Here is a 22,493-nt window from a genome sequence, read left to right as displayed (position 1 = left end):
CCTTTATTTCTTTGCATTGATCGCTAAAGAAGGCTTTCTTATCTCTTCTTGCTATTCTTTGGAACTCTGCATTCAGATGCTTATATCTTTTCTTTTCTCTTTTGCTTTTCACTTCTCTTCTTTTCACCGCTATTTGTAAGACCTCCACAGACAGCCATTTTGCTTTTTTGCATTTCTTTTCCATGGGGATGGTCTTGATCCCTGTCTCCTGTACAATGTCACAAACCTCTGTCCATAGTTCATCAGGCACTCTATCAGATCTAGGCCTTTAAATCTATTTCTCACTTCCACTGTATAATCATAAGGGATTTGATTTAGGTCATACCTGAATGGTCTAGTGATTTTTTCCTACTTTCTTCAATTTGAGTCTGAATTTGGTAATAAGGAGTTCATGATCTGAGCCACATTCAGCTCCTGGTCTTGTTTTTGTTGACTGTATAGAGCTTCTCCATCTTTGGCTGCAAAGAATATAATCAATCTGATTTCAGTGTTGACCATCTGGTGATGTCCATGTGTAGAGTCTTCTCTTGTGTTGTTGGAAGAGGGTGTTTGCTATGACCAATGCATTTTCTTGGCAAAACTCTATTAGTCTTTGCCCTGCTTCATTCTGTACTCCAAGGCCAAATTTGCCTGTTACTCCAGGTGTTTCTTGACTTCCTACTTTTGCATTCCAGTCCCCTATAATGAAAAGGACATATTTTTTGGGTGTTAGTTCTAAAAGGTCTTGTAGGTCTTCATAAAACCGTTCAACTTCAGCTTCTTCAGTGTTACTGGTTGGGGCATAGACTTGGATAACTGTGATATTGAATGGTTTGCCTTGGAGACAGAGATCATTCTGCCATTTTTGAGATTGCATCCAAGTACTGCATTTCGGACTCTTTTGTTGACCATGATGGCTACTCCATTTCTTCTGAGGGATTTCTGCCCGCAGTAGTAGATATAATGGTCATCTGAGTTAAATTCACCCATTCCAGTCCATTTTAGTTCGTTGATTCCTAGAATGTTGACGTTCACTCTTGCCATCTCTTGTTTGACCATTTCCAATTTGCCTTCATTCATGGACCTGACATTCCAGGTTCCTATGCAATATTGCTGTTTACAGCATCAGACCTTGCTTCTATCACCAGTCACATCCACAACTGGGTATTGTTTTTGCTTTGGCTCCATCCCTCCATTCTTCCTGAAGTTATTTCTCCAACGATCTCCAGTAGCATATTGGGCACCTACTGACCTGGGGAGTTCCTCTTTCAGTATCCTATCATTTAGCCTTTTCATACTGTTCATGGGGTTCTCAAGGCAAGAATATGAAATTGTTTGCCATTTCCTTCTCCAGTGGACCACATTCTGTCAGACTTCTCCACCATGACCCGCCTGTCTTGGGTGGCCCCACAGGGCATGGCTTAATTTTATTGAGTTACACCAGGCTATGGTCCGTATGATTAGATTGACTAGTTTTCTGTGATTATGGTTTCAGTGTGTCTGCCCTCTGATGCTCTCTCACAACACCTACCATCTTACTTGGGTTTCTCTTACCTTGGAGGTGGGGTATCTTTTCCCGGCTGCTCCAGCAAAGCACAGCCGCTGCTCTTTACCTTGGATGAGCGGCATCTCCTCACCGCTGCCCCTCCTGACCTTGAACGTGGAGTAGCTCCTCTCGGCCCTCCTGAAAAACAGAAGGAGGGTCTCAAATCTACAAATGCAAAGAGACAGCCGCATATTATAATGACACTCTGTGTGCACTTCTATAATCAGCTCTTTTGTCGCTTTTCAGATACCGGTAGACTTGAAATCGAACTGGACCCTCTGGGTCTTTCCTGAAACAGACTCTGCCCAACTCCATGTCCTTTGCCTGCCCCTTGTCTGTAAAAAAAGAATTGTAGCCCCCTAGGCCTCCCTGAGTCAGGAAAGACAGCGACAGGCCCGAGGAGAGTCTCCTCAAGAATAGGCAGAAGGGAAAGCCACCTACTTGATTTCCACCGTGGTGAGAAGCCATGCACCACAACTGAAGAGTAGTCCTGGCTCACTGCAGCTAGAGAAAAGGCTGTGCAGCAACAAAGACCCAGCACAGCCATAAACAGATAAATAAAATTATATATATATTATATATATATATATATATATATAGAGAGAGAGAGAGAGAGCGAGAGAGAGCAGCAGAAATAATTCTAGGTGAGCTTAACTGTGACATGTAAAAAAAAAAAAAAAAACGTAAAATCTTAGCCAAGTTTAAGCTAGAGGTAGTGAAGTCTGAAAAGCCAGAAAATGAACCTGAAGCTGTGGCTTATCTCCAAAATGTGCTTCTATTTCATACTTTGCCACCTTCTCTGTGTATGCAGGAATGTTCCTGTTTCCTAAGATTCTGTATATGTCTGTTTAGCATTCATTTACAGCAAAGCCAAACGAATAATTTCTCTCTCTTGCAAGTCAGCTTTCATAGGTGCCCAGGGCCAGCGTGAGGAACTCCGCCCATGGCAAAGGTCATGAGGACGGAGGCTTGGCATACGCAAAGGCGTGATCAAGCCTTAGGAAACCCCCTGTTCCCGAGCATCTACCCCAAAACCAGAGTCTGTTTTATGCTCTCACCTACGCCTCTGACTTTACGGGGGGCTCTCCCTCATAACCGTTTCTCTCGGAGAAGGAGTAAATGTGCAGCTCCAAGGCAATAACAATTCCTGGGCGTGACAAGAGTGTTTCAGCTTACGGACTCCTCTGAAGGTTATCTAGCCCACCTGTATAGGTTCGTCCAGCCACGTGATTGTTTACAGCCTCCCAATCTGAGAGGCACGAGATGTTTTAGACTTACTAAAGGCAAATTCTTTTGGGGAGCTGGAAATTAGTATAGTGGGTTGGTTAGGAATTATATTGGTGAAGGGTTTTTCATTTGTTGTTTCATTTGTCAATAATTGCTGCTAATTCCCTCCCCTGGGTGGGACAAGGATGTCTCAGGTCAAACCTCTCTGCTGACAGACTAGCTTGTGTGACAGGATTATCCATACTCCTGCCACTACCACATGATTGTTTACTACCTCTCAACCATAAACAGCACAGAGAGTTTTGGAGTATTTTGAGAGTCTTAATTAGCATAGGGCTTTTTCTTCTTGTTGAGTCAGTGATTGCTGCCAGGCCTCCATATCCTTAGGCACCTGGGAATATATTAATCAATGTATTTGGAATATAGAAAAGGAAATATAGTAGTTTTTGATGTTAGCAATACTAGACTTTTTGAGTTAATGGATTTTCTCTTTTGTAATAGATCACTGTGCTTTGTTATAAATCACTGTGTCCTTGCTATGTAAAAATGTAACTTTATCACTATCTTAAGACTAAATAGATCTTAAGGGGAGCATTGGTGAAAGGATTTTCACTTGTTGGGCTGATGTTTGCTGCTAAATCTCCATGTTCCCTGCCCTTATAATGAATATCACTAGCATATAGGAGAAATAAGCATTAACCTTTAAGCATATAGGAGAAATAAGTATTAACCTTTAAGATTAATCATGTTAACCTTGGGTTAAAAAAATTCCTTTCTTGATTGTAACTCACTACACCCTCACCCTATAGGAATGTAACTTTATTTGGAGGGTGGTGCCTGGTTTAAGAAAAAACACCCTTGGAAAAAATAAGCTTTTTGGTTATCAGAAAGAAAGGATCATAAAATGTCAGCGGGTCTCATGGCCAGAAGATGATGTAATATTCCTAAGACCTTTTTTTTACATTTATGTGAAGCACCTGATTTTGATAAAGGTCAGGACTGCTGACCCCCACGTGACTCTGTATTCATCCCCTTGTCTAACAAAAGGTATATAAGCAAACCCCAAAATATAGAAATCGGATCAGTTTCCGGAAAGACTGATTCCCCCATGTCGCTTCTTTCTTGCTCCCATTTCTCTGGCTGAATTCCCGTCTAGATTCAGCCTCCTTTTCTCCACTAATTCTCCTACTACACTATCCATTTCTAACCTCTCTCTATATCTGTAATTAAATATGTATTTTTCCAAGGATGCCGACGCCGTCCCCACCTTCAAATTCCCTGGATCCACCGGGGCTGGACCCCGGCACATAGGCTCACAAACATATTACATGTTTATTTTATTTTTTTTTTACATGTTTAATATTAGTATTACATATTCTAAACACTTCTCATACAAACACTGACGTGGTTTTTTTTTTTTTTTTAATCCCTGCTGAATTAGGGATGTCTCCACCTAGGGGTCAGCTGATAAAGAATCTACCTGCAATGCAGGAGACCCGGGTTTGGTCCTTAGGTTGGGAAGATCACCTTGAGAAGGAAATGGCAACCTACTCCAGTATTGTTGCCTGGAGAATTCCGTGGACAGAGGAGCCTGGCAAACTACAGTCCATAGTGTCGCAAAGAGTCAGACATGACTGAGTGACTAACATTTTCACTTTCACTTAGGTAACCCATGCTTCTTCAGTCTCAAAGGCACTGTAAAAATTAAGTAACCTCAGTTAGTGAAAGTGTTAGTTGCTCAGTCATGTCCAGCTCTTTGCCACCCCATGGGCCACAGCCTGCCAGGTTCCTCTGTCCATGGTATTTCCTAGGCAAGAATTCTGGAGTGGGTAGGCATTTCTTTCTCCAGGGGATCTTCCCCACCCAGGAATCAAACCCAGGTCTCCTGCAATGCAGGCAGATTCTTTATCATCTGAGCCATCAGGGAAGCAATCTCCATGAAGAAAAAGTAAAAATAAGATAAATTCCTTAGGAAAAGAACATATAAAATGGACCCAGTCTAACAGGAACCTGAGATAAAATGGAGTTGGGAGGGGCTTTTCTCCCATCCCGCATGCAGCTCCACTGTTGCCTTCTTGATTCTAAAGTGTTTTAAGTGCAATGCTGACCCCCTTCTATCCTTGGCCAAGAGTAGCCCAGCCCCTCTACAGCAGGGCTGCTGGATCAAGCAGACAGGGCACAGGGGCCAATCCAGAAAAGCCAGCAAGGGCCTCTGCCAATAATTTTGAGGACCAAATATAGGGACAAGTCCCAGTGCTGACAACCAGAGCAGTAGAAATAGCTAGAGGCTCTCCCACATGAACTTGAACTTTCTCCATGACTGGGGCTTGAGGGTAGTTGATGTGCACCATTCAGTCAGTAGAGTTCAGAACTCTCCCATCACAGTTATTTTATTTATTTAATTTACTGACCTGTTGGCACAGCTTGCAGGATTTTAGATCCTCAACTAGGGATCGAATCTGTGGCCCCTGCAGTGCTAGTGTGGAGTCCTAACCACTAGAATTCCACTAAGAAATTCCCTAGATATTTTTAAAAGAAAAAAAAATGTTTTCTTGGGACTTCCCTGGTGGCCCAGAGGTTAAGAATCCACCTTGCAACCAAAGGGATACCAGTTCGATTCCCAGTCCCAGAAGATCCCGTGTGCCGTGGAGCAACTAAGCCCCTGAGCCACAGCTGCTGAAGCCTGAGCACTCTAGAGCCCATGCTGTGAAGCGAGAGAGCAGCCCCTACAGTAAGCTCAGTGAGGAGCTGGTACACCGCAACTAGAGAGCAGCCCCTGCGCACCGCAGCTAGAGAAAGCCAGGCTGTAGCAATGACGACATACCATGGCCGAAAATTTAAATAAATAAGATAAATCTTAAACAGAGTTTTCTTTTCTCCCTCTTCCTGAATAAATGGTAAAATTAAAAGTCTTTATCACTGCCTTTCCTTTAGAACCATATCTAAAAGAGAGTACCTTGCCCTATACTGGTCTACAATGGTGGTTAAATTGTCCTGTATTCCTGTTTTGTATATGCTACATTTTTTACTTACTTATGGCAAAGGCTACTGTTCATGGGGTTCTCGGGGTAAGAATATTGAAGTTGTTTGTCATTCCCTTCTCCAGAATACTTTCCAATTGTGGTGCTGGAGAAGACTCTTGAGAGTCCCTTGGACAGCAAGGAGACCAAACCAATCTATCCTAAAGGAAATCAACCCTGAATATTCATTGGAAGGACTAACGCTGAAGCTCCAATACTTTCACCACCTGGTCGAGACCTGGGTTCGATCCCTGGGTCAGGAAGATGCCCTGGAGAAGAAAATGGCTACCCACTCCAGTATTCTTGCCTGAAGCATCCCATGGACTAGAGGAGCCTGGCAGGCTACAGTCCATGGGGTCACAGAGTCAGACACGAGTGAGCGACTGACACAAAAAACAAATCTGTTTCTCAAAACTGTGTCTTTCAGGCTGCAGTCCTAACAAGCCCCCAGCAAATGTCTCTTTCTACCAATCAGGTATTTTTTTTCTGAAATTTTGGTCAGCACTCATTACACGTAAGTCTTATGTAATTGAATATCTTATCATTAAGTTTGTACTGTCTATCACTTTGACCAAAAGGTCAGACTCAAGAGGAAAGAGGTTCTTGGTCTCTTTGGATCTTGATGAGCCTAAACAGCCAAAGTAGTGCTTGGAATGGAATATGCAGTTTAATGAGTGTTTGTCAACGAGGGTACAAAGATGATGCTATGGATACCCTGTCTGCTTTCAGCATTCTGGCAAATCAGTCTGCTCTCCACATCTCCCTTCAAGCTGGTATTGTTTTGTATACAAAAAAGATTATTAATTGTTTATTAAATAAATAAACAATAAATCACAATTTAGAGAGCCAGATTCACAGATTAGCCAAGTTCCTGTGTAACCACAGGCTCAGCTTCATTTCCTCACTCTCAGTCTTCAGTGTCCCTTTAAGCTTTACTAAGATCTTAACTTTGTGGACATGGCCAAGAGGTATTTTGGCCAGTACTTTGAATGGCTGATGATTGGTTTCAACAACTTCAACATTTCAGATATTTTCCTGAGGTAATCTCAACTCTATGCATGGTCTCTACGCTTGCAGGTGAAATTATATTGACTCCCCAGAAAGGAAAGAGGATCATTGCCGGGAGCCAGGGTGAGGAATTCCACCCGTGACAAGGTCATGCGGCAGAGCTCTGATGGCAAGGCTAATCAGACCTCAGGTTTTCCCCCTGGAATTTCCTGAGCATCCACCCCCCAAAAAATAAGAATCTGCCTGCTTTTCCACTCTTCTGACATTCTCTGGAAAAAGTCAATTCAGGGCTTTAGTCTTCTGCATTTGAAAGAGTGTTTCAATCCAAAAACCCCTCTGATGGCTTTCTAGCCTGCCTGCAGGACTCGTACCGCTGCGCATGTGATTGTTTGAGGCCTCCTGACCGCAGGAGGCACAGGAAGCTTAAAACATCCTAGGAATGTAGGGGCTTCCGAGGAGTCAAAGTCATTAGAATAGGACTGATTAAAAGTTTCATTTGTTGAGCCGATACTTGCTGCCAAATTTTCATATCCTTTATTTTTAGATATAGTTGGTATATAGAAAAACAAGTAGTAGACCTGGTATTAGCAACATTAGATCTTTGAGATAAGTACCTTCTTTGTTATAACCCACTGCGCCTTTGTTCTATAGAGATGTAACCTTAATGCTTTAAGGAGATGCAGATTAAAGAAAAACACTTAGGGGAAACGAGATTAACATTCATTAAGAAAGAGAGCCAAAAAGTGTTAGCAAGCCTCTCGGCCAGAAGATAATGTAAATCACCTGAGACCTTTTGTATACAAAAAGATATACAGGAAGAGTCTGGGATGTTAACACTACATCATTTTGTATTACCCATTGATCTCTATGTATAATCAAAAGTATAAAAGGCCTTGAAGGACAATAGAAGGAGAGCCAGTCGCTGGACTGGTTTCCCCCGTGTCTCTTTAACTTCAGGCTGAATTTCCATCTGGGGAGTGGAGGCTCGCCAAGTCTACTTACTTGCCCTGGCTGTTAAGACCTGCGTGAAAGGGAGTCTAAGGTGAGGCACCCTTAGATATTCAAGCAAGCGCCGGTGGCCCAACGTAGATGGTGCAAATTCCTTGTCTGGAATTTATTGGTCTTCCGCGTAATCCAAGCTATTCAGCCCTCTTTCTCCACTTAATCTTCCTGCTACACTATTGTTTCTTAATCTAATCTTATATCAATCAATTAGTAAGTCTTTCCTCGCCGACTCCGTCCACCTTCGAATTCCCTGGATCCACCGGGGCTGGACCCCAGCACATCATGAAATTGCAAGGCTTTATCTCAGGGTTCAATTACCCCTGTCCCAAATAAGCTATGACCATAACCATGGAGTCACTCTCTAGGCAGGAAGTGACATGTTATAAGTCACTCTTCTGTTCAGATAGGTAGATTTTAGCTTCTAGACAAGAACTGCTGCTGCTGCTAAGTCATTTCAGTCGTGTCCGACTCTGTGCGACCCCATAGACGGCAGCCTACCAGGCTCCCCCGTCCCTGGGATTCTCCAGGCAAGAACGCTGGAGTGGGTTGCCATTTCCTTCTCCAATGCATGAAAGTGAAAAGTGAAAGGGAAGTCGCTCAGTCATGTCTGACTCTTCACGACCCCATGGACTGCAGCCTACCAGGCTCCTCCATCCATGGGAGTTTCCAGGCAAGAGTACTGGAGTGGGTTGCCATTGCCTTCTCTGAGACAAGAACTGGATATGTATTAAAATGTGGAGTCTGAAATACGTGTCAGTTCTTGAATAGGACACAACATCACTAAGTGTACGTTTTTTCTGAGGGAACCAAAGACACGGTACATGGTCCATCTGCTTCTACTTGCCCCACATCCCTCCTCTGTCTTATTCGCCATGGCTGTCTGGAGTCAGGTTTTTCGACTATGACCTAACACAGAGACACTCATAAACTGTAGCCAACAAGTTAGGCCACGTTTATATGAAAAGCAATAAGACAATGTTTATTGGACTCCGATTTACTCTGTCTGAATGACAACCTGGTATCATGTGACCACTTAGTTTGGCCAGTTTTGTTGTTGTAGTTTAGTCGCTAAGATACCTCCGACTTTGCAACCCCATGGCCTGCAGCCCGGCAGGCTCCTCTGTCCATGGGGTTTTTCCAGGCAAGAATACTGGAGTGGGTTGCCATTTCCCTCCTGGATGGGATCAGGGATAGAACCCTGGGTTCCCATATTGGCAGGTGGATTTTTTTTCTTTTTCTTTCTTTCTTTCTTTTCTTTCTTTCTTTCTTTTTTACCACTAGCACCACCTGGTAAGCTTTTGGGACCATCTCAAAATTTCTTTGTTTCTTTTCTTTTTTTTAAGTAAAAGAAGGCTAATTCAGAGAGAGACACACTCCATAGACAGAGTGGGCCATCTCAGAAGGCAAGAGAGGCCAAACATTTGAAATATTACTGTCACTATACTTCTATGTGATCAGCACAGACTATGTTTCATGGAAATCTGGGTGCAACCCCTTTAAAAAGCGTGTAACTGGCCCAGTCTTCGCAGCCTGGGGACTTCACAGCAACCCTACGGGTGAGGCGGGACAATTCTCCCGAACTGGGGAGCATTACTTCTTGGCAGCGACGGGAGCGCTATGAACTACATTACCCAAAAGGCACCGCGCGAGGCAGGGACAATGGACCAATGAAGGCTCAGGACAGAGACACTTCCGTTCTCGAGAACGGTCTCTGGGTGGACCTTCCTGTGAGGGTCCCCGGCGACATGTTGTAAACTCGGGTCAGTTCACGGTGGGGGTGCGTCCTAACGCTGAGCAGGCCTGAGACCTGGGAGCTGGAAGGCCGCTGGGCCTGCTGTTCCGAGGCGAGTCTCGGGCTCGGCGTGGGCGCCGTCCGACCTGACTCTGTCTGCAGAGCCCCACCCCGCTCTTTGGCTGCAGCCACATTGATGGTTCCGATTCAGGTGAATCCTGCGTCCTCCGGGTCCTCGCCCGGTTCTTTTTATCCTGCGTTATCTTTGTTCTTGTTAGTATATTCTGACTAACATCTTAATGTATATTAAGCAGATCTATAATTAGTATCCGTTAACCGCCTGAGAGAAAAAATATGCGTTATCAACAGGACCCCAGGAAGCCGCCTATGTGCTTAGTCGCTTCAGTCGTGCCCTTGCGACCCCATGGACTGTAGGCCGCCAGGCTCCTCTGTCCATGGGGATTCTCCAGGCAAGAATACCGGAGTGGGTTGCTCCGCCCTCCCGCAGGGGATCTCAACCCAGGGATCAAACCCGGGTCTCCCACATTGCAGGCGGATTCTTTACCATTTGCTGCTGCTAAGTCGCTTCAGTCGTGTCCGACTCTGTGCGACCCCATAGACGGCAGCCCACTAGGCTCCCCCGTCCCTGGGATTCTCCAGGTGGGAACACTGGAGTGGGTTGCCATTTCCTTCTCCAAGGCATGAAAGTGAAAAGTGAAAGTAAAGTCACTCAGTCCTGTCGACTCTTAGTGACCCCATGGACTGCAGCCCACCAGGCTCCTCCGTCCATGGGAGTTTCCAGGCAAGAGTACTGCAGTGGGGTGCCGTTGGCCACCAGGAAGCCCAAAACATACCCATCCCCCCAAAGTTAAGGTATTGTCTGTTGTTTAAAGTAAGGGTTTTCTTGCTTTTCTCGACAGTTTTGCCAACTGTGTGGGAAATATGCGACGGCTGTATTTTAGCTTCGCTCCTTCGTTTTAAAACTTAGTGAATGGAATCATATAAGGCTTCCCTGGTAAAGCGTCTGCCTACAATGAGGCAGACCCAGGTTCGATTCCCTGGATCGGGAAGATCCTCTGGAGAAGGAAGTGGCAACCCACTCTAGTACCCTTGCCTGGAAAATCCCATGGACGGAGGAATGTGGTAGGCTACAGTCCATGGGGTCGCAAAGAGACGGACACGACTGATAGCTGCTCGACAGTTTTGCCAACTGTGTGGGAAATATGCGACGGCTGTAGTTTAGTTTCGCTCCTTCGTTTTAGAACTTAGTGAATGGAGTCTTGTAAGTATTACGATGTCTTTTTCTTCGTTTGCACAATAGGATGTGACTTTACCCATGTTTCCCATGCTACGCTGTTCAGTTGCTCAGTCATTTCCGACTCTTTGTGACCCTGTGGACTGCAGCATGCCAGGCTTCCCTGTCCATGAGCTCCTGGAGTTTGCCCAGATTCATGTCCGTTGAGTTGGATACCCTCCCTCACACAGAGTAGCCAGTCATTTTCCTTTTTGTGTCGTTTTTTATAGATATGAATATACGAGTAAATGTCTTTATAAATTCTTCTGTTGAAGGCTTTTCTCTCTTTTTGTTGTTGATGGTGGTGGTGTTCGTTTTAGTCCGATGTGTCTATAAACAGTGGTATTGTAGCCACACTTGCCATGTGTTCTGGAAAGATACATTAAGCACACGTCTGTTTAGTTTCTATGTTAACCTTTTTATTGTACTTAAATTAACATTTCCACTTACTGAATTTGTTTTCCTCCATACTACTAATTTTAACTTAGTTCTTTGAATGAAATTATTAAACTGTTTCACAGTTATATTTTGATACACACTTATGCCTTATATAAACTTTTGTTTTACAGTCTACACACACGCATAGACTGTTTTAGTATTTTAAAAGATTGTGCTTTTCCAGTAATATTTATTTCACTGTTAAATAATTTTCTTCTGGTGATCTTGTAAGGAAAAATTATTGAGATATTTTATTAAATACCTGTCTTAAGTGGGCTTTGGCCTTATCATTATAAGGATATATCATTATGTATATAATATATATTATAATATTATATTATCATTATCCTGGATAAAAAGTTATAATGCTTCAAAACCATAACAATATGCTAACTCAAGAAGATATTTCCATGTTTCTATAATGAGGATGACAAGAGGTCAGGTCCTATCAGTTATATCCTTTCTCTTAAGTTTAAAGAGTCCAAAATGAGGTCCAGTTATTCCCAGATGCTGGAGGCAAAGCACTTTTACTCTGATTCAAGGAACAACCCCTTTATCAGAGATTCATTTTGCATGCAGTCAGTACATGGTGATTCCATTCTCTACTACAGGAGAGAAGAGCATATAAGAAATTACAGATAATCTGTCTGAATATTTATGGAAAAGTTTTAATATCAAAGAATATGGATAAATAGGAAAAGTACATGTTCTTGAATTATACTATATAATGTTATAGTAATTTCAAACCAGAATTTAATCTGGATTATATAAACTGGAATTTTATATACAACAGTAACTTTTAATATAACCAGAGAAAAATTTGGAAAGGACATATAAGAACTCCTGGTCACCTGTTAGAGCCAAACATAAGCAATAGGAAGAGAAAAATGTATTATTGGCAGGGGGAAAACAGAAAAGGGGACTCAAATGGGAGTGTCAGAAACAGACCTAACATAAAATGGAGTAAATTTTGATATTTGTAGCTCAGTGTTATAATAGTGCTATGTGACCTGCCACAAGCATTTCGTCACCAATACAATCCCGTATTCTTCTGGCTCATTGGGTTGCAATCACACTAGCCTCGAGGGTGCTACTCAGACACACCAGACGTGACTCTGACAGGGAGGCTTTGCACTTGTTTATACCACTGTTGAAAAACCTTTTCTCAAGTTATCCACGTGACTTTATGGCACAACTGCATAACATTTTCTGTCCTCTTTTACATGGGTTTAGTTTTCCCTTATGTGTCTGCCTGAAATATTAAATGGTTCACTCATTAATCTTTTGTCTGCTGCTGATGGGTATTAAAGTTACATGGCCCTTCTCTTCCCACAGGTTCCACATTCAGACGAACCATGTATGGACCCTTCACTGGTGAGTGTCTGGTGTCCTGGACGTCTTTTGCTGCTACTCTTCCTGGACTTGATGTCTGGAGACCCTAGAGAAACCCTCAACCCAGGTTTCCAAGTCCAAGCCAGAGGTTCCATGGGGAGATTCACATTTTTGGCAGCCAGGGGCCTAAATGTGAAAGCTTGTCTCAGGTACTGGGGGAAACCCACACAAATGCTTGAGGATGCAACTGAGATGGGTGTGTTTTAGGACTTGTAAGTCTCTGTTAATGTCTGGTGAGGACAGAGAGCCAGAGGGCCAGAGTCAGGCCGACTATGATACTCTGCTGAGAAGCTGTGCTCTCAGAAGTCAGTTCAGAGTGACGGCAGCCATGGAGTATTTGAAATAGAGGAGAAGAGTGATCTGACTTAGGCTTTAAGAGGCTCCCTCTTAAGTGGACATTGCAGAACAGCCTGGGGGAAGGAAAGATGAGGAGATAATCAAGGAGGCTATTGCAGTCATCCAGATGAGCATTGGTTGTGACTAGACAGAGGGGTGGATATGGAGGTAGGAGAAATACCTGGCTTCAGGATTTTTACAAGAAGGGCTGACCAGATTTTCTAAAATGGAGGGGTCATACATAACACCACAGTTTATTCCCTTTGCATCTGGAAGGGTGGAAGTTGCATTAACTGATTCAGGGAAGTCAGTGATAGCAGTCGTTTTCACTGAGAATATTAGGAATGGGGTTTTGGCCCTGATGAATCTCAGATTATGTTCCAATGACTCAAGTATAAGAGACAAATGAGTGGCTGAACATGCAGCTCTAGAGGGCCAGGGAGGCTTCAGGGTGCAATTATGGGACAAGGGAACAGGGGAGCTGTTACAAAGGTCATCAGCGGGAAGGTGTGTATGTGGGGGGGTCAGCAGGAGGCCCAGGCTTTCATGGGAGAGTGGCCATGAAATTGATGCAGAGGGAAAGCAGAAATGGAGATGAAGTGATAGCAAAGTCAGGCTGGTGTTTGCTTCTCTTTCTGTGCAGTTACCAGGCTTTTGTGGTGGAACTTGGGGAGTTTGTGACAGAATGTCATGTGAATTTCTGTAGGCTGTGTCAAGTAGGTGTGGATTTTGAATGGCTGTTATATGGACAAAGATTGGAATTGGTAAGGAGACATAATATGCAGTGTAGAAGTGGACCCTGACCAGGGGTTTTTAGGTCTGCATGTTTTGACTGAGGTTTGAACTAGGACCAAGGCCTGGTGGGGAAGCCTTCAGAACAGGGCTGGTGAGCTGCCAGTGGAGAGTTGGGGTTTGGTGGCATTCTGTTGGCGTTGAACAGATTTTCAGGTGTGATGTGCAGAAAGATATATGAGGAGATAGGAGACATGACAGTTTTGTGGTCCAGGTGCTGGTGTTGGGGGTCAGATGTATGAGGTGGTCCAGTGGGTGACACAGATGTGGGGAAGGTGTGTGAACAAATAGTCCCAGTGCCCTCATTCCAGAAGGTTAAGAGAGGAGTATGAGCCCAAGTTGCTGGCATCTGGGGTGCATCACCCTGGGAACTGTCAGGCTGTTGTCTTGCATGAGAGGGAGTAGGCCCTACATCCCAGGCCCACAGCGTAGAAGGCATCTGTCTGCAGATGTGTGTGTTGTTACTGGGGTTGGAGCTAGTGCTCAAGAAAACATGAAGAGTTTTGGGTACCACTGCCCTCTTGAGTTGGGTCGCTGGGGAGGATGATGACCCCGGAGTGAGCTTGGACTAGATTGGGGGTACTTATGGGGTCCTGGGGAGATGGGCTGCTTATGCACACTCTGTTCCCATCATCACAGGGGCCTGTGACCTTTGAGGACGTTGCTGTGTACTTTTCCCAGGAGGAATGGAGGATCCTTGATGAGACCCAGAGACGCCTATACTGCTATGTCATGCTGGAGACCTTTGCACTGGTTGCGTCCTTGGGTAAGGCCCTCATCCCTGTCCCAGCATCCTGGGCAGGTCTCTGACTTTCTGCTTTTCTCCAGGGCAAGTCGATTCGTCTCACAGCTGGACAGTAGGCACCTCTCTAATCACTGCTTCCCTGTCCTCTGTGCTGTGGGTGCCAAGGCTGAGTGAGTGTGTGGACCAACTCCTTTCACAGGTAGCCCCAGTGCCAGCGGCTCTGAAGTTTTCTTAGTGAAGGTTTTCTGAGCCAGAAGACTTGGAATGAGTTCTGTGGGTTCTCAGCCACTCCCTGCTGAGATGACTCTGTAGACCCCTGCACCTTTGTGCTCCAGGCTCTTCCCCCTTCCAGCTGACATTTCCTTGGCCCTCACTGTACCAGCAGTTGTTGGGACCCAACATAGTCACTATTTCTGGGGTTCACCTGGCTATTTCTGTGATACCCCCCTCAAAGACCTTTCATGTGATAGAGTCTGTTTCCTGGGAGCATTTTGGAATTGATCGCCCCCGTGGGCCAGTACTGACCGCTCACCTGTCCTGTCTTTCCCTTAGGGCTTGCATCTTCTCGGTCTCATGTTGTTGTCCCGCTGGAGCTGGGAGGAGAACCCTGGGTACAGGACAGAGTGGACATGACTCCAAGCACAGCAAGAGGGGCTCGGAGTGGGCCTGGCCTTGGTGATTGGCATCAGGGGGAGGAAGTGATGTCATGGCTGGATTCAGACCATATCAGGAACGTGTCCTGTGCCCAACACTATTTTGGTGCCAAGGCCAGTGACTGTGAACCTCATTACTCTCTCTCCTCCCCATTCCTGACACTTTGCTCTTTCCATCATACCTACTCTGACTTTGCACCCAGGATTGTCCCTCACCTCTCTGCCTTCCACTCCTTGGTGGTCCTCTCCATCCTTACTTCTCTGCTTTTCGATATTGGCCTACACCTAACACGTCATGAGGCCTGCACTTATCCTCAAAACGGCCCTTGAACACCAGCTACTCGGTGACAATTGGATTTTCCTGGGTCTGAATACAGCTTTGCACACAGCACACATGTGTCCCCAGCAGCCAAGGCCCTGGTGAAAACCGTTCCTGGAGGAGTGAGTTGTGGACCCCTGGTTCCCTGTGTTCTGCACCCCATCCTTGTGTCTTTTGCCTGGTGAGTTGTCCCTGTTTTGTGATGTGTAGAGGCCCTGTCCACACAGCAGCCTTTCCTAACCTGCTCCCACCTCCCTTGTCCTGAAAATAGTCCCATGGTTTATTCTTTCTATGTCAGACATGTATTGTGATGGGGCCCCCTACTTCTACCAAGATCTACATGAAATTCACCCCCATTTCTTTGCTTTTAGGTTGTTGGCAGAGAGCAGAGATGAAGGAGAAAACTTCTGAGCAGAATGCTTCTGTAGAAGTGCCACAGATAATTACTTCAAAGACAGACCTGTCCATCCAGAAGGCCTATCCCTGGGAGATGGGTAACCTGGATGTAGAAGGTGGTCTGCATCTCGCTGAGGACCTGGGGGTAAACCCTGTTCAGACACTGTGTAGGGCAGGTGTGAAATTTCAGCAGCACAGTGGAGAGAAACTCTTTAGAAGAGACATGGGTAAGGCCTTTATGAAGACTCATACCGTTCATACAACCAAGAAGTCTTTCCCATGCCAGGAGCCTGGGAAGGATTTCCCTGTTAGCTTTGCCCTTCTCCAGTACCAGGTCACTCCACAAGAGGACACCGAGTGTGTGGAGGCCTCTCACAGTGGACTGAGGCACTATAAGTGCAGTGAGTGTGGGAAAACCTTCTGCCGCAAGTACAGGCTTGCTCAGCACCAGAGAGTCCACACTGGAGAGAGGCCGTATGAATGCAGGGAATGTGGGAAAACCTTCAGCTATAAACACATACTTGTTCAGCACCGGAGAGTCCACACTGGAGAAAGGCCTTATGAGTGCAGGGAATGTGGGAAAGCTTTTAGCAACAAACCCACACTTGTTAGGCACCAGCGAATTCACACTGGAGAAAAGCCTTATGAGTGTAGTGAATGTGGGAAATTGTTTAGCCAAAGCTCCAGCCTTGGTGAACATCAGAGAATTCACACTGGATCACGGCCTTATAAATGCAATGAATGTGGAAAATTCTTTACATCCAACTCCAATCTAATTAAACACAGGCGGGTTCACACGGGCACAAGGCCTTATGAGTGCAGGGAATGTGGGAAGTTTTTTAACCAAAGTCCCAGCCTCATTAAACATCAGAGGATCCACACTGGGGAAAGGCCATATGAATGTAGTGAGTGTGGAAAAGTTTTTAGCCAAAGCTCTACTCTCATCAAGCACCAGAGAGTTCACACTGGAGCAAGGCCTTATAAATGCACTGCATGTGGAAAACTTTTTAGCCAAAGCTTTGGCCTCACTCAACACCAGAGAACTCATACTGGAGAAAGACCAAACGAGTGCACTCAATGTGGAGAATTCTTTAGCCAAAGCACCCAGCTTACTCAACACCGAAAAATTCACACCAGAGCAGGGCCTCTCGAGTGCAGCAAATGTGGAAAAGTCTTTAGTCAAAGGTCTACTCTGATTGAGCACCAGAAACATCACAGTCCAGATAGACCCTATGAGTGCAGTGAGTGTAAGAAAGCTTTCAGCCGAAGGTCTAACCTTCTTCGTCACCAGAAAGTTCATACTGGACAAAGACCTTCAAATGAGATGAGCAGAGAAGCAAATAATGAACTGTCTCCTTAGCTAATACATCTTACTGAACAGGCTCTGCGAGGGACTCATCAACTGGAAGTTGAATGCCAACCATCTGCACAGTCCTAGTGTGGAGATTACCTGTGGGTACCCGATTTGTTGGAAGCTTTTAAGGAGCTATGCTGTACTTTCTGATCTGCCCATGGCCCTTCCCAGACTTCATGTCACTGTGAGTTTCTGTGGTAAAATCATCTTATTTCTGCCAACTGGTGGTCATCTCAGCGTGAACAGGGTTGGGTAGACTTGTGCTCATGCATTCTATGGAGGAAAGCTTGAGTAGCCTGAGCACTTGGATGTTATTCTCTTATGTCTAACTGACTAGAACATTGGCTTAACCAGCTTTGACCAAGGTGACCCAGTCTGTGTTCTGCTGGTGGCTTGTTTACTCTCTTCAGTGGCATTATTGCATGTCATGCTCAGAATGGGTTTTTCCAGCTGTATGTCACCTGTTTGGGAACACTGTATTCCTCAGTGAGGATAGTATCATGGGAGAGAGTAGTTTTCATTGCAGTTTTGGTCTAATTTGTTTTTTCAAGGCCTCCTGGGGTAGACTGCAGGGCTTTGTTGTGACCTGAATGTCATAATTTTTGGTTTCAGAGGTCACCCTGAGATGAGGGCAGCCATGAGAACCACCAGTGATTTTTGGAACAGCATGAATGTTCTATTTTCACATGGGATGTCACATCATCCCCCTAGTGCTGTTCAAGGGAAGAAGTTCTCTAGGTCCAGCTGGAACAGAGCCATGTACCATAATGTCCACGACATGGCAGGCTGATGTTTGTGAATGTTAGATTACAGACATTGAGCAGGAACCATACTTGGTACAGAAGACACTCAGGGAATTAATAGGTCCTGAGAGACTAGCAAAGAAGAAGGAACGGGCCTTGTCTAAAGTTTCATCCACAAATGTGACTGGTTGTTTAGGAGGTTTTTTAAAGAAATTCTCCAGATCTACAGAGCTACTTCCTCCTGAGCCTCCAGTCAGAGTCAGACTGAATAATGTAAAGGTTTTAGGATCCTCATAGTATCTGCAGGTTGTTTATCTCAAGGCCATTGCTGCACAGTTGTGGAGGAAAAAAAGAGGGAGAGTGGAAATGCTGTAGTCCAGGCATGTGATTTTTTAGGACCCAGGCAGAGTTCCTGGAGAACTCAAGTGGAAACACCTTCCATTGCTCCTCTGTCTTCATTGCTACTGGGACCCAAGCCCTTGCATGAGACATGGAGAGGTGATGTAGTTATTGTGTTGGTTTCCAGAGTTCTACTTTTCTAAAAAGGAGATTCAGATTTTTATGTAAAGCCAATTTTTATTTAAACTTAATCGAGCTGTATAGTTGGTATGCAGTGGACTGAATATACTTAAAATGTATAGCTTGGTAACTTTTACTATGTGTAAAATCACAGAACCACCATAATAACAAACACCCGTCATTCCACGTCTCCCTTCTGAAATCTCCCTGGGCTCCCAGGCAACTGGAATTCAGTTTACTTTATTTCACATTCTATTAGTTTTCTAGAATTTTAATGTCATTGGAATGTTAATGTGCTTACTTTTGTATTTGCCTTTTTCTTTCATGGTACATAATTACCTTGAGAATTATCCATATTGCGATATGAATGGTTGTGTTTTTGTTTGTTTTTGCCATGCCACAAGGTTTTGGGATCTTAGTTCCCCAAGCAGGGATTGAACCCAGGCCCTCAGTGATGAAAGCACAGAAACCACTGGGGAATTCCCTGATAGTTAATTTTTTTAATTCCTGAAAAATACACTGTTTGGATATATTAACCTGTTGACTGTTTATCCATTTATCTGTTAATGGATGAATGGGATTTTGCATTTTGTTTCCAGCTTGGCTATCACAGAAAGTTTACTGTGAACATGTACATAAATTTTCTTAAATGAATATATGGTTTCATATTCTAAAGTGAATGACTACCCTTTTGGATTCCCATCAACAGTATTGGGAGCATTCCAACTCCCCTATATTCCTCACCTGTACTTGTTTGGTATGGTCAGCAGATTAAATATTACCTGTTTTCAAAGTGTGTAGTTACCTCACTATTGCCTGATGGTCTATCTGGTTGAACATTTTTAATGTGTTCACTTGCCAAGTGCATGTCTTTGATAAAATATTTATAATAGTTATTTACCATCTGGTAGTGAATTTTGGAGAAGGTGATGGCACCCCACTCCAGTGCTCTTGCCTGGAAAATCCCATGGATGGAGGAACCTTACAGGCTGCAGTCCATGGGGTCTCGAAGAGCTGGACATGACTGAGCGACTTCACTTTCACTTTCCACTTTCATGCATTGGGGAAGGAAATGGCAACCCACTCCAGTGTTCTTGCCTGGAGAATTCCAGGGACGGGGGAGCCTGGTGGGCTGCCGTCTATGGGGTTGCACAGAGTTGGACACGACTGAAGCAACTTAGCAGCAGTGAATTTTGGCTGATATTTCCTTTTTCATGAATAACTAAGAAGACAATAAAAGAAATGTGTTAGAACTTGACTTTTCTTCAGTTCAACTTGGCTGGGTGGAATGAATGTTTGTGGTATTCCCCATGTATAGTCCTCATTATTAACTCACTCTGCACCACTTTCTAAAGTCTCAAAAATTTATAGAACAGCAAATTGACCCCTGATTGTAGTGTTTGCCAATTTCCCTGGTACAAATACTCCAAACTGTGGCAATTTCAAGCTGTGAATATGAGGTTGTTACCAAACCATGTAACATTTCCAGAGGTGCACAAGCCAGAAACTGAGACACTAAGACTTAAGCGAGGGGGTAGCTGGAACCTGCCAACATGGTTCCTCCTGGAGTCTGTCACATTATGCCATCTTTCTTTGCTACTCTTCATCTGTATCCTTTTCACTGTAATAAACTGTAGCCACTGAAATCTTAACTTTAACTTTTTATTTCCCCTGTAACAAATAAGTTTCTCTAGAACTATATATTTTCCCCAATTTCATTGAGTAACTACATAATCACTGTTAATGACTTTTCGTAATATTCAAGTATTATTAATGTTGAGTTTAGCACAGGATTTAGGTAAGAGGAGAAAAGGAATAGATTTTTGGATAGGGAGGTTAATCATAAACTCAACAGGGGAACTAAGTTTCTGAGGTGGCGCTAGTGGTAAAGAACCCGCCTGCCAATGCAGGAGACTTATATAAGAGACATGGGTTTGATCCCTGGGTCGGGAAGATCCCCTAGAGGAGGGCATGGCAACCCGCTTCAGTATTCTTCCCTGGGGAATTCCCATGGACAGAGGAGCCTAGTGGGCTACAGCCCATAAGGTCAGACACTACTGAAGCAACTTAGCATGCACACACAGTTTCACTACCTTTTCCTAACAATTCTCTTAAAACTCCAAATGCCAGTTACCTCTGAAGATCGACCCCAGCTGTGAGTCACATGCAGAAAATTGTAGAATTTAAACCTTGGACCTGAGCTGAATTAAAACATCTAACTAAAGATTCTCTTCAACCCAAGTAAGACCAGCAAGTAGTTATTTAAAAATTTAGAATTCTTTAGGGTACATCTAACTAAGGTCATCTAACTTACACAACTTGTATACATGTTGGTTGGAACATAAGATGCTAAGCTTATGTGATAAGGTGACAAAGGCTGATTGGAAACTGATCAGGAAGGGATCAGCAGGGAGTTCTCTTTCCACAAAAACCGTGAGGATCATAGAAAGGTCAGAAAAGGAAGTCTAAGGCTACGAAAATCCAGACCTGAAGTATTAAAAAGAAAAATTGATTGCAATTTAATCAGTGAAACAAAAATATGTTTAAGCTGTAGATTTTCAGGACAGACTAGCATATTTATAAGATAGGATCCAAAGAAACCTGTCCCTGCAGATGATGAGCTGAGGCTAAGGGGCCCACATACCAACCAACTGCCTACTGACAAGGACACTTGCAAATAAATAGAATGAACACTGGAAAAAGATTTTCCTATCTTATGAAGAAAAACTGACACAAAGAATATGCCTCAAATCAAAACAGGGTGCCCTGAGGAAGGGAAAGTGCCCAATAGCCTGCCATATCCTTTAGTACTCAAGATGAGTTGACTGTACATGGTCATCCTCATCAAATTCTGGTAGACATGGAGGCTAATGGTACATTAATCACCAACAGCTTAGCTCAATCTCTTCCTAACAGTGGAAGGTATTTCAGATAACCCTGATTTCCCCCATTTCAGCTGTAAATACTTGCACTGAAAAATCATAAGCATTCTTCCCACTCTGGTACCATCCCTGCAAATTTAATAGGAAGAGACTTACTGAACTATACATTGCCCGATATCCTAATTATAAGGGAAAAATTTAAAGGAAATGTATAGCATTATTTACAGTTGATTACAGAAGAAGAATGATGTCAATAACCTAACCTTCCTTGTTGAGGAACCTGGAAAATAAGACCAAGCCCTAAAGCAAAGAAAAGGAAGGAAATGATAAAATTAGAACAAAATATTGAAACAAAACTTTTAAAAAATCAATGAAGAAAAAGGTTAGTTCTTTCAAAATTGACAAAACTGTAGGTTGACTGAAAAGACAACAAAACCAAGAGTGAAGACACTACTGACTAAAGAAATTGAAGGTATCATAAGGGAATGATTAAAAAAAAACACAAACATTTACAAAATAGAAACAGATGCACAGACTTAAGAGAACAAACTTGGGGGGTGGGGGGGGGTGCGAGAGATTATTGAGTTGATTGACATGTACACAGTGCTGTATTTAAAATAGACAACCTACAAGGACCTACTATATATAGCACAGGGAACTCTGTTCAAAACACTGAAATAACCTACATGGAAAAAGAATTTGAAAAAGAATACATACATGTATATGTATAACTAAATCACTCTGCTGTCTACCTGAAACATAACTATAATCCAAGGAACAACAGACTGGTTCCAAATAGGAAAAGGAGTATGTCAAGGCTGTATATTGTCACCCTGCTTATTTAATTTCTATGCAGAGTACATCATGAGAAACGCTGGGCTAGAAGAAGCACAAGCTGGAATCAAGATTGCCGGGAGAAATATCAATAACCTCAGATATGCAGATGACACCACCCTTATGGCAGAAAGTGAAGAGGAACTAAAAAGCCTCTTGATGAAAATGAAAGAGGAGAGCGAAAAGTTGGCTTAAAACTCAACATTCAGAAAACGATCATGGCATCTGGTCTCATCACTTCATGGGAAATAGATGGGGAAACAGTGGAAACAGTGTCAG

At 43.8% G+C, this 22,493-nt stretch overlaps 1 protein-coding gene across 7 annotated transcripts; it reads left to right on the top strand.

Annotated features, from left to right (window-relative positions):
* Positions 1-9,512: 9,512 nt before the first annotated feature.
* LOC120871812 (zinc finger protein OZF-like) lies at positions 9,513-20,142 on the top strand. Of its 7 annotated transcripts, XM_040251784.1 has the most exons (5): positions 9,513-9,728; positions 12,585-12,623; positions 14,409-14,535; positions 15,067-15,667; positions 15,858-20,142. In XM_040251784.1, the coding sequence occupies exon 5, from the start codon at positions 15,878-15,880 to the stop codon at positions 17,240-17,242; it is 1,365 nt and encodes a 454-aa protein (XP_040107718.1). In that variant the 5' UTR covers positions 9,513-9,728; positions 12,585-12,623; positions 14,409-14,535; positions 15,067-15,667; positions 15,858-15,877; the 3' UTR covers positions 17,243-20,142. The 7 variants fall into 7 exon arrangements, with proteins under 7 accessions (XP_040107718.1, XP_040107716.1, XP_040107721.1 ...); XM_040251782.1 differs by having other exon boundaries at positions 15,067-20,142; XM_040251787.1 differs by having other exon boundaries at positions 15,067-16,377.
* Positions 20,143-22,493: the final 2,351 nt, after the last annotated feature.

The sequence above is a fragment of the Oryx dammah genome, unplaced genomic scaffold (genome assembly GCF_014754425.2).
Source record: "Oryx dammah isolate SB20612 unplaced genomic scaffold, SCBI_Odam_1.1 HiC_scaffold_13, whole genome shotgun sequence".
Classification (NCBI taxonomy): Eukaryota; Metazoa; Chordata; class Mammalia; order Artiodactyla; family Bovidae; genus Oryx; species Oryx dammah.
The sequence above is the reverse complement of the archived record's forward strand: the minus strand, read 5'-3'. Positions and strand labels throughout refer to the sequence as shown.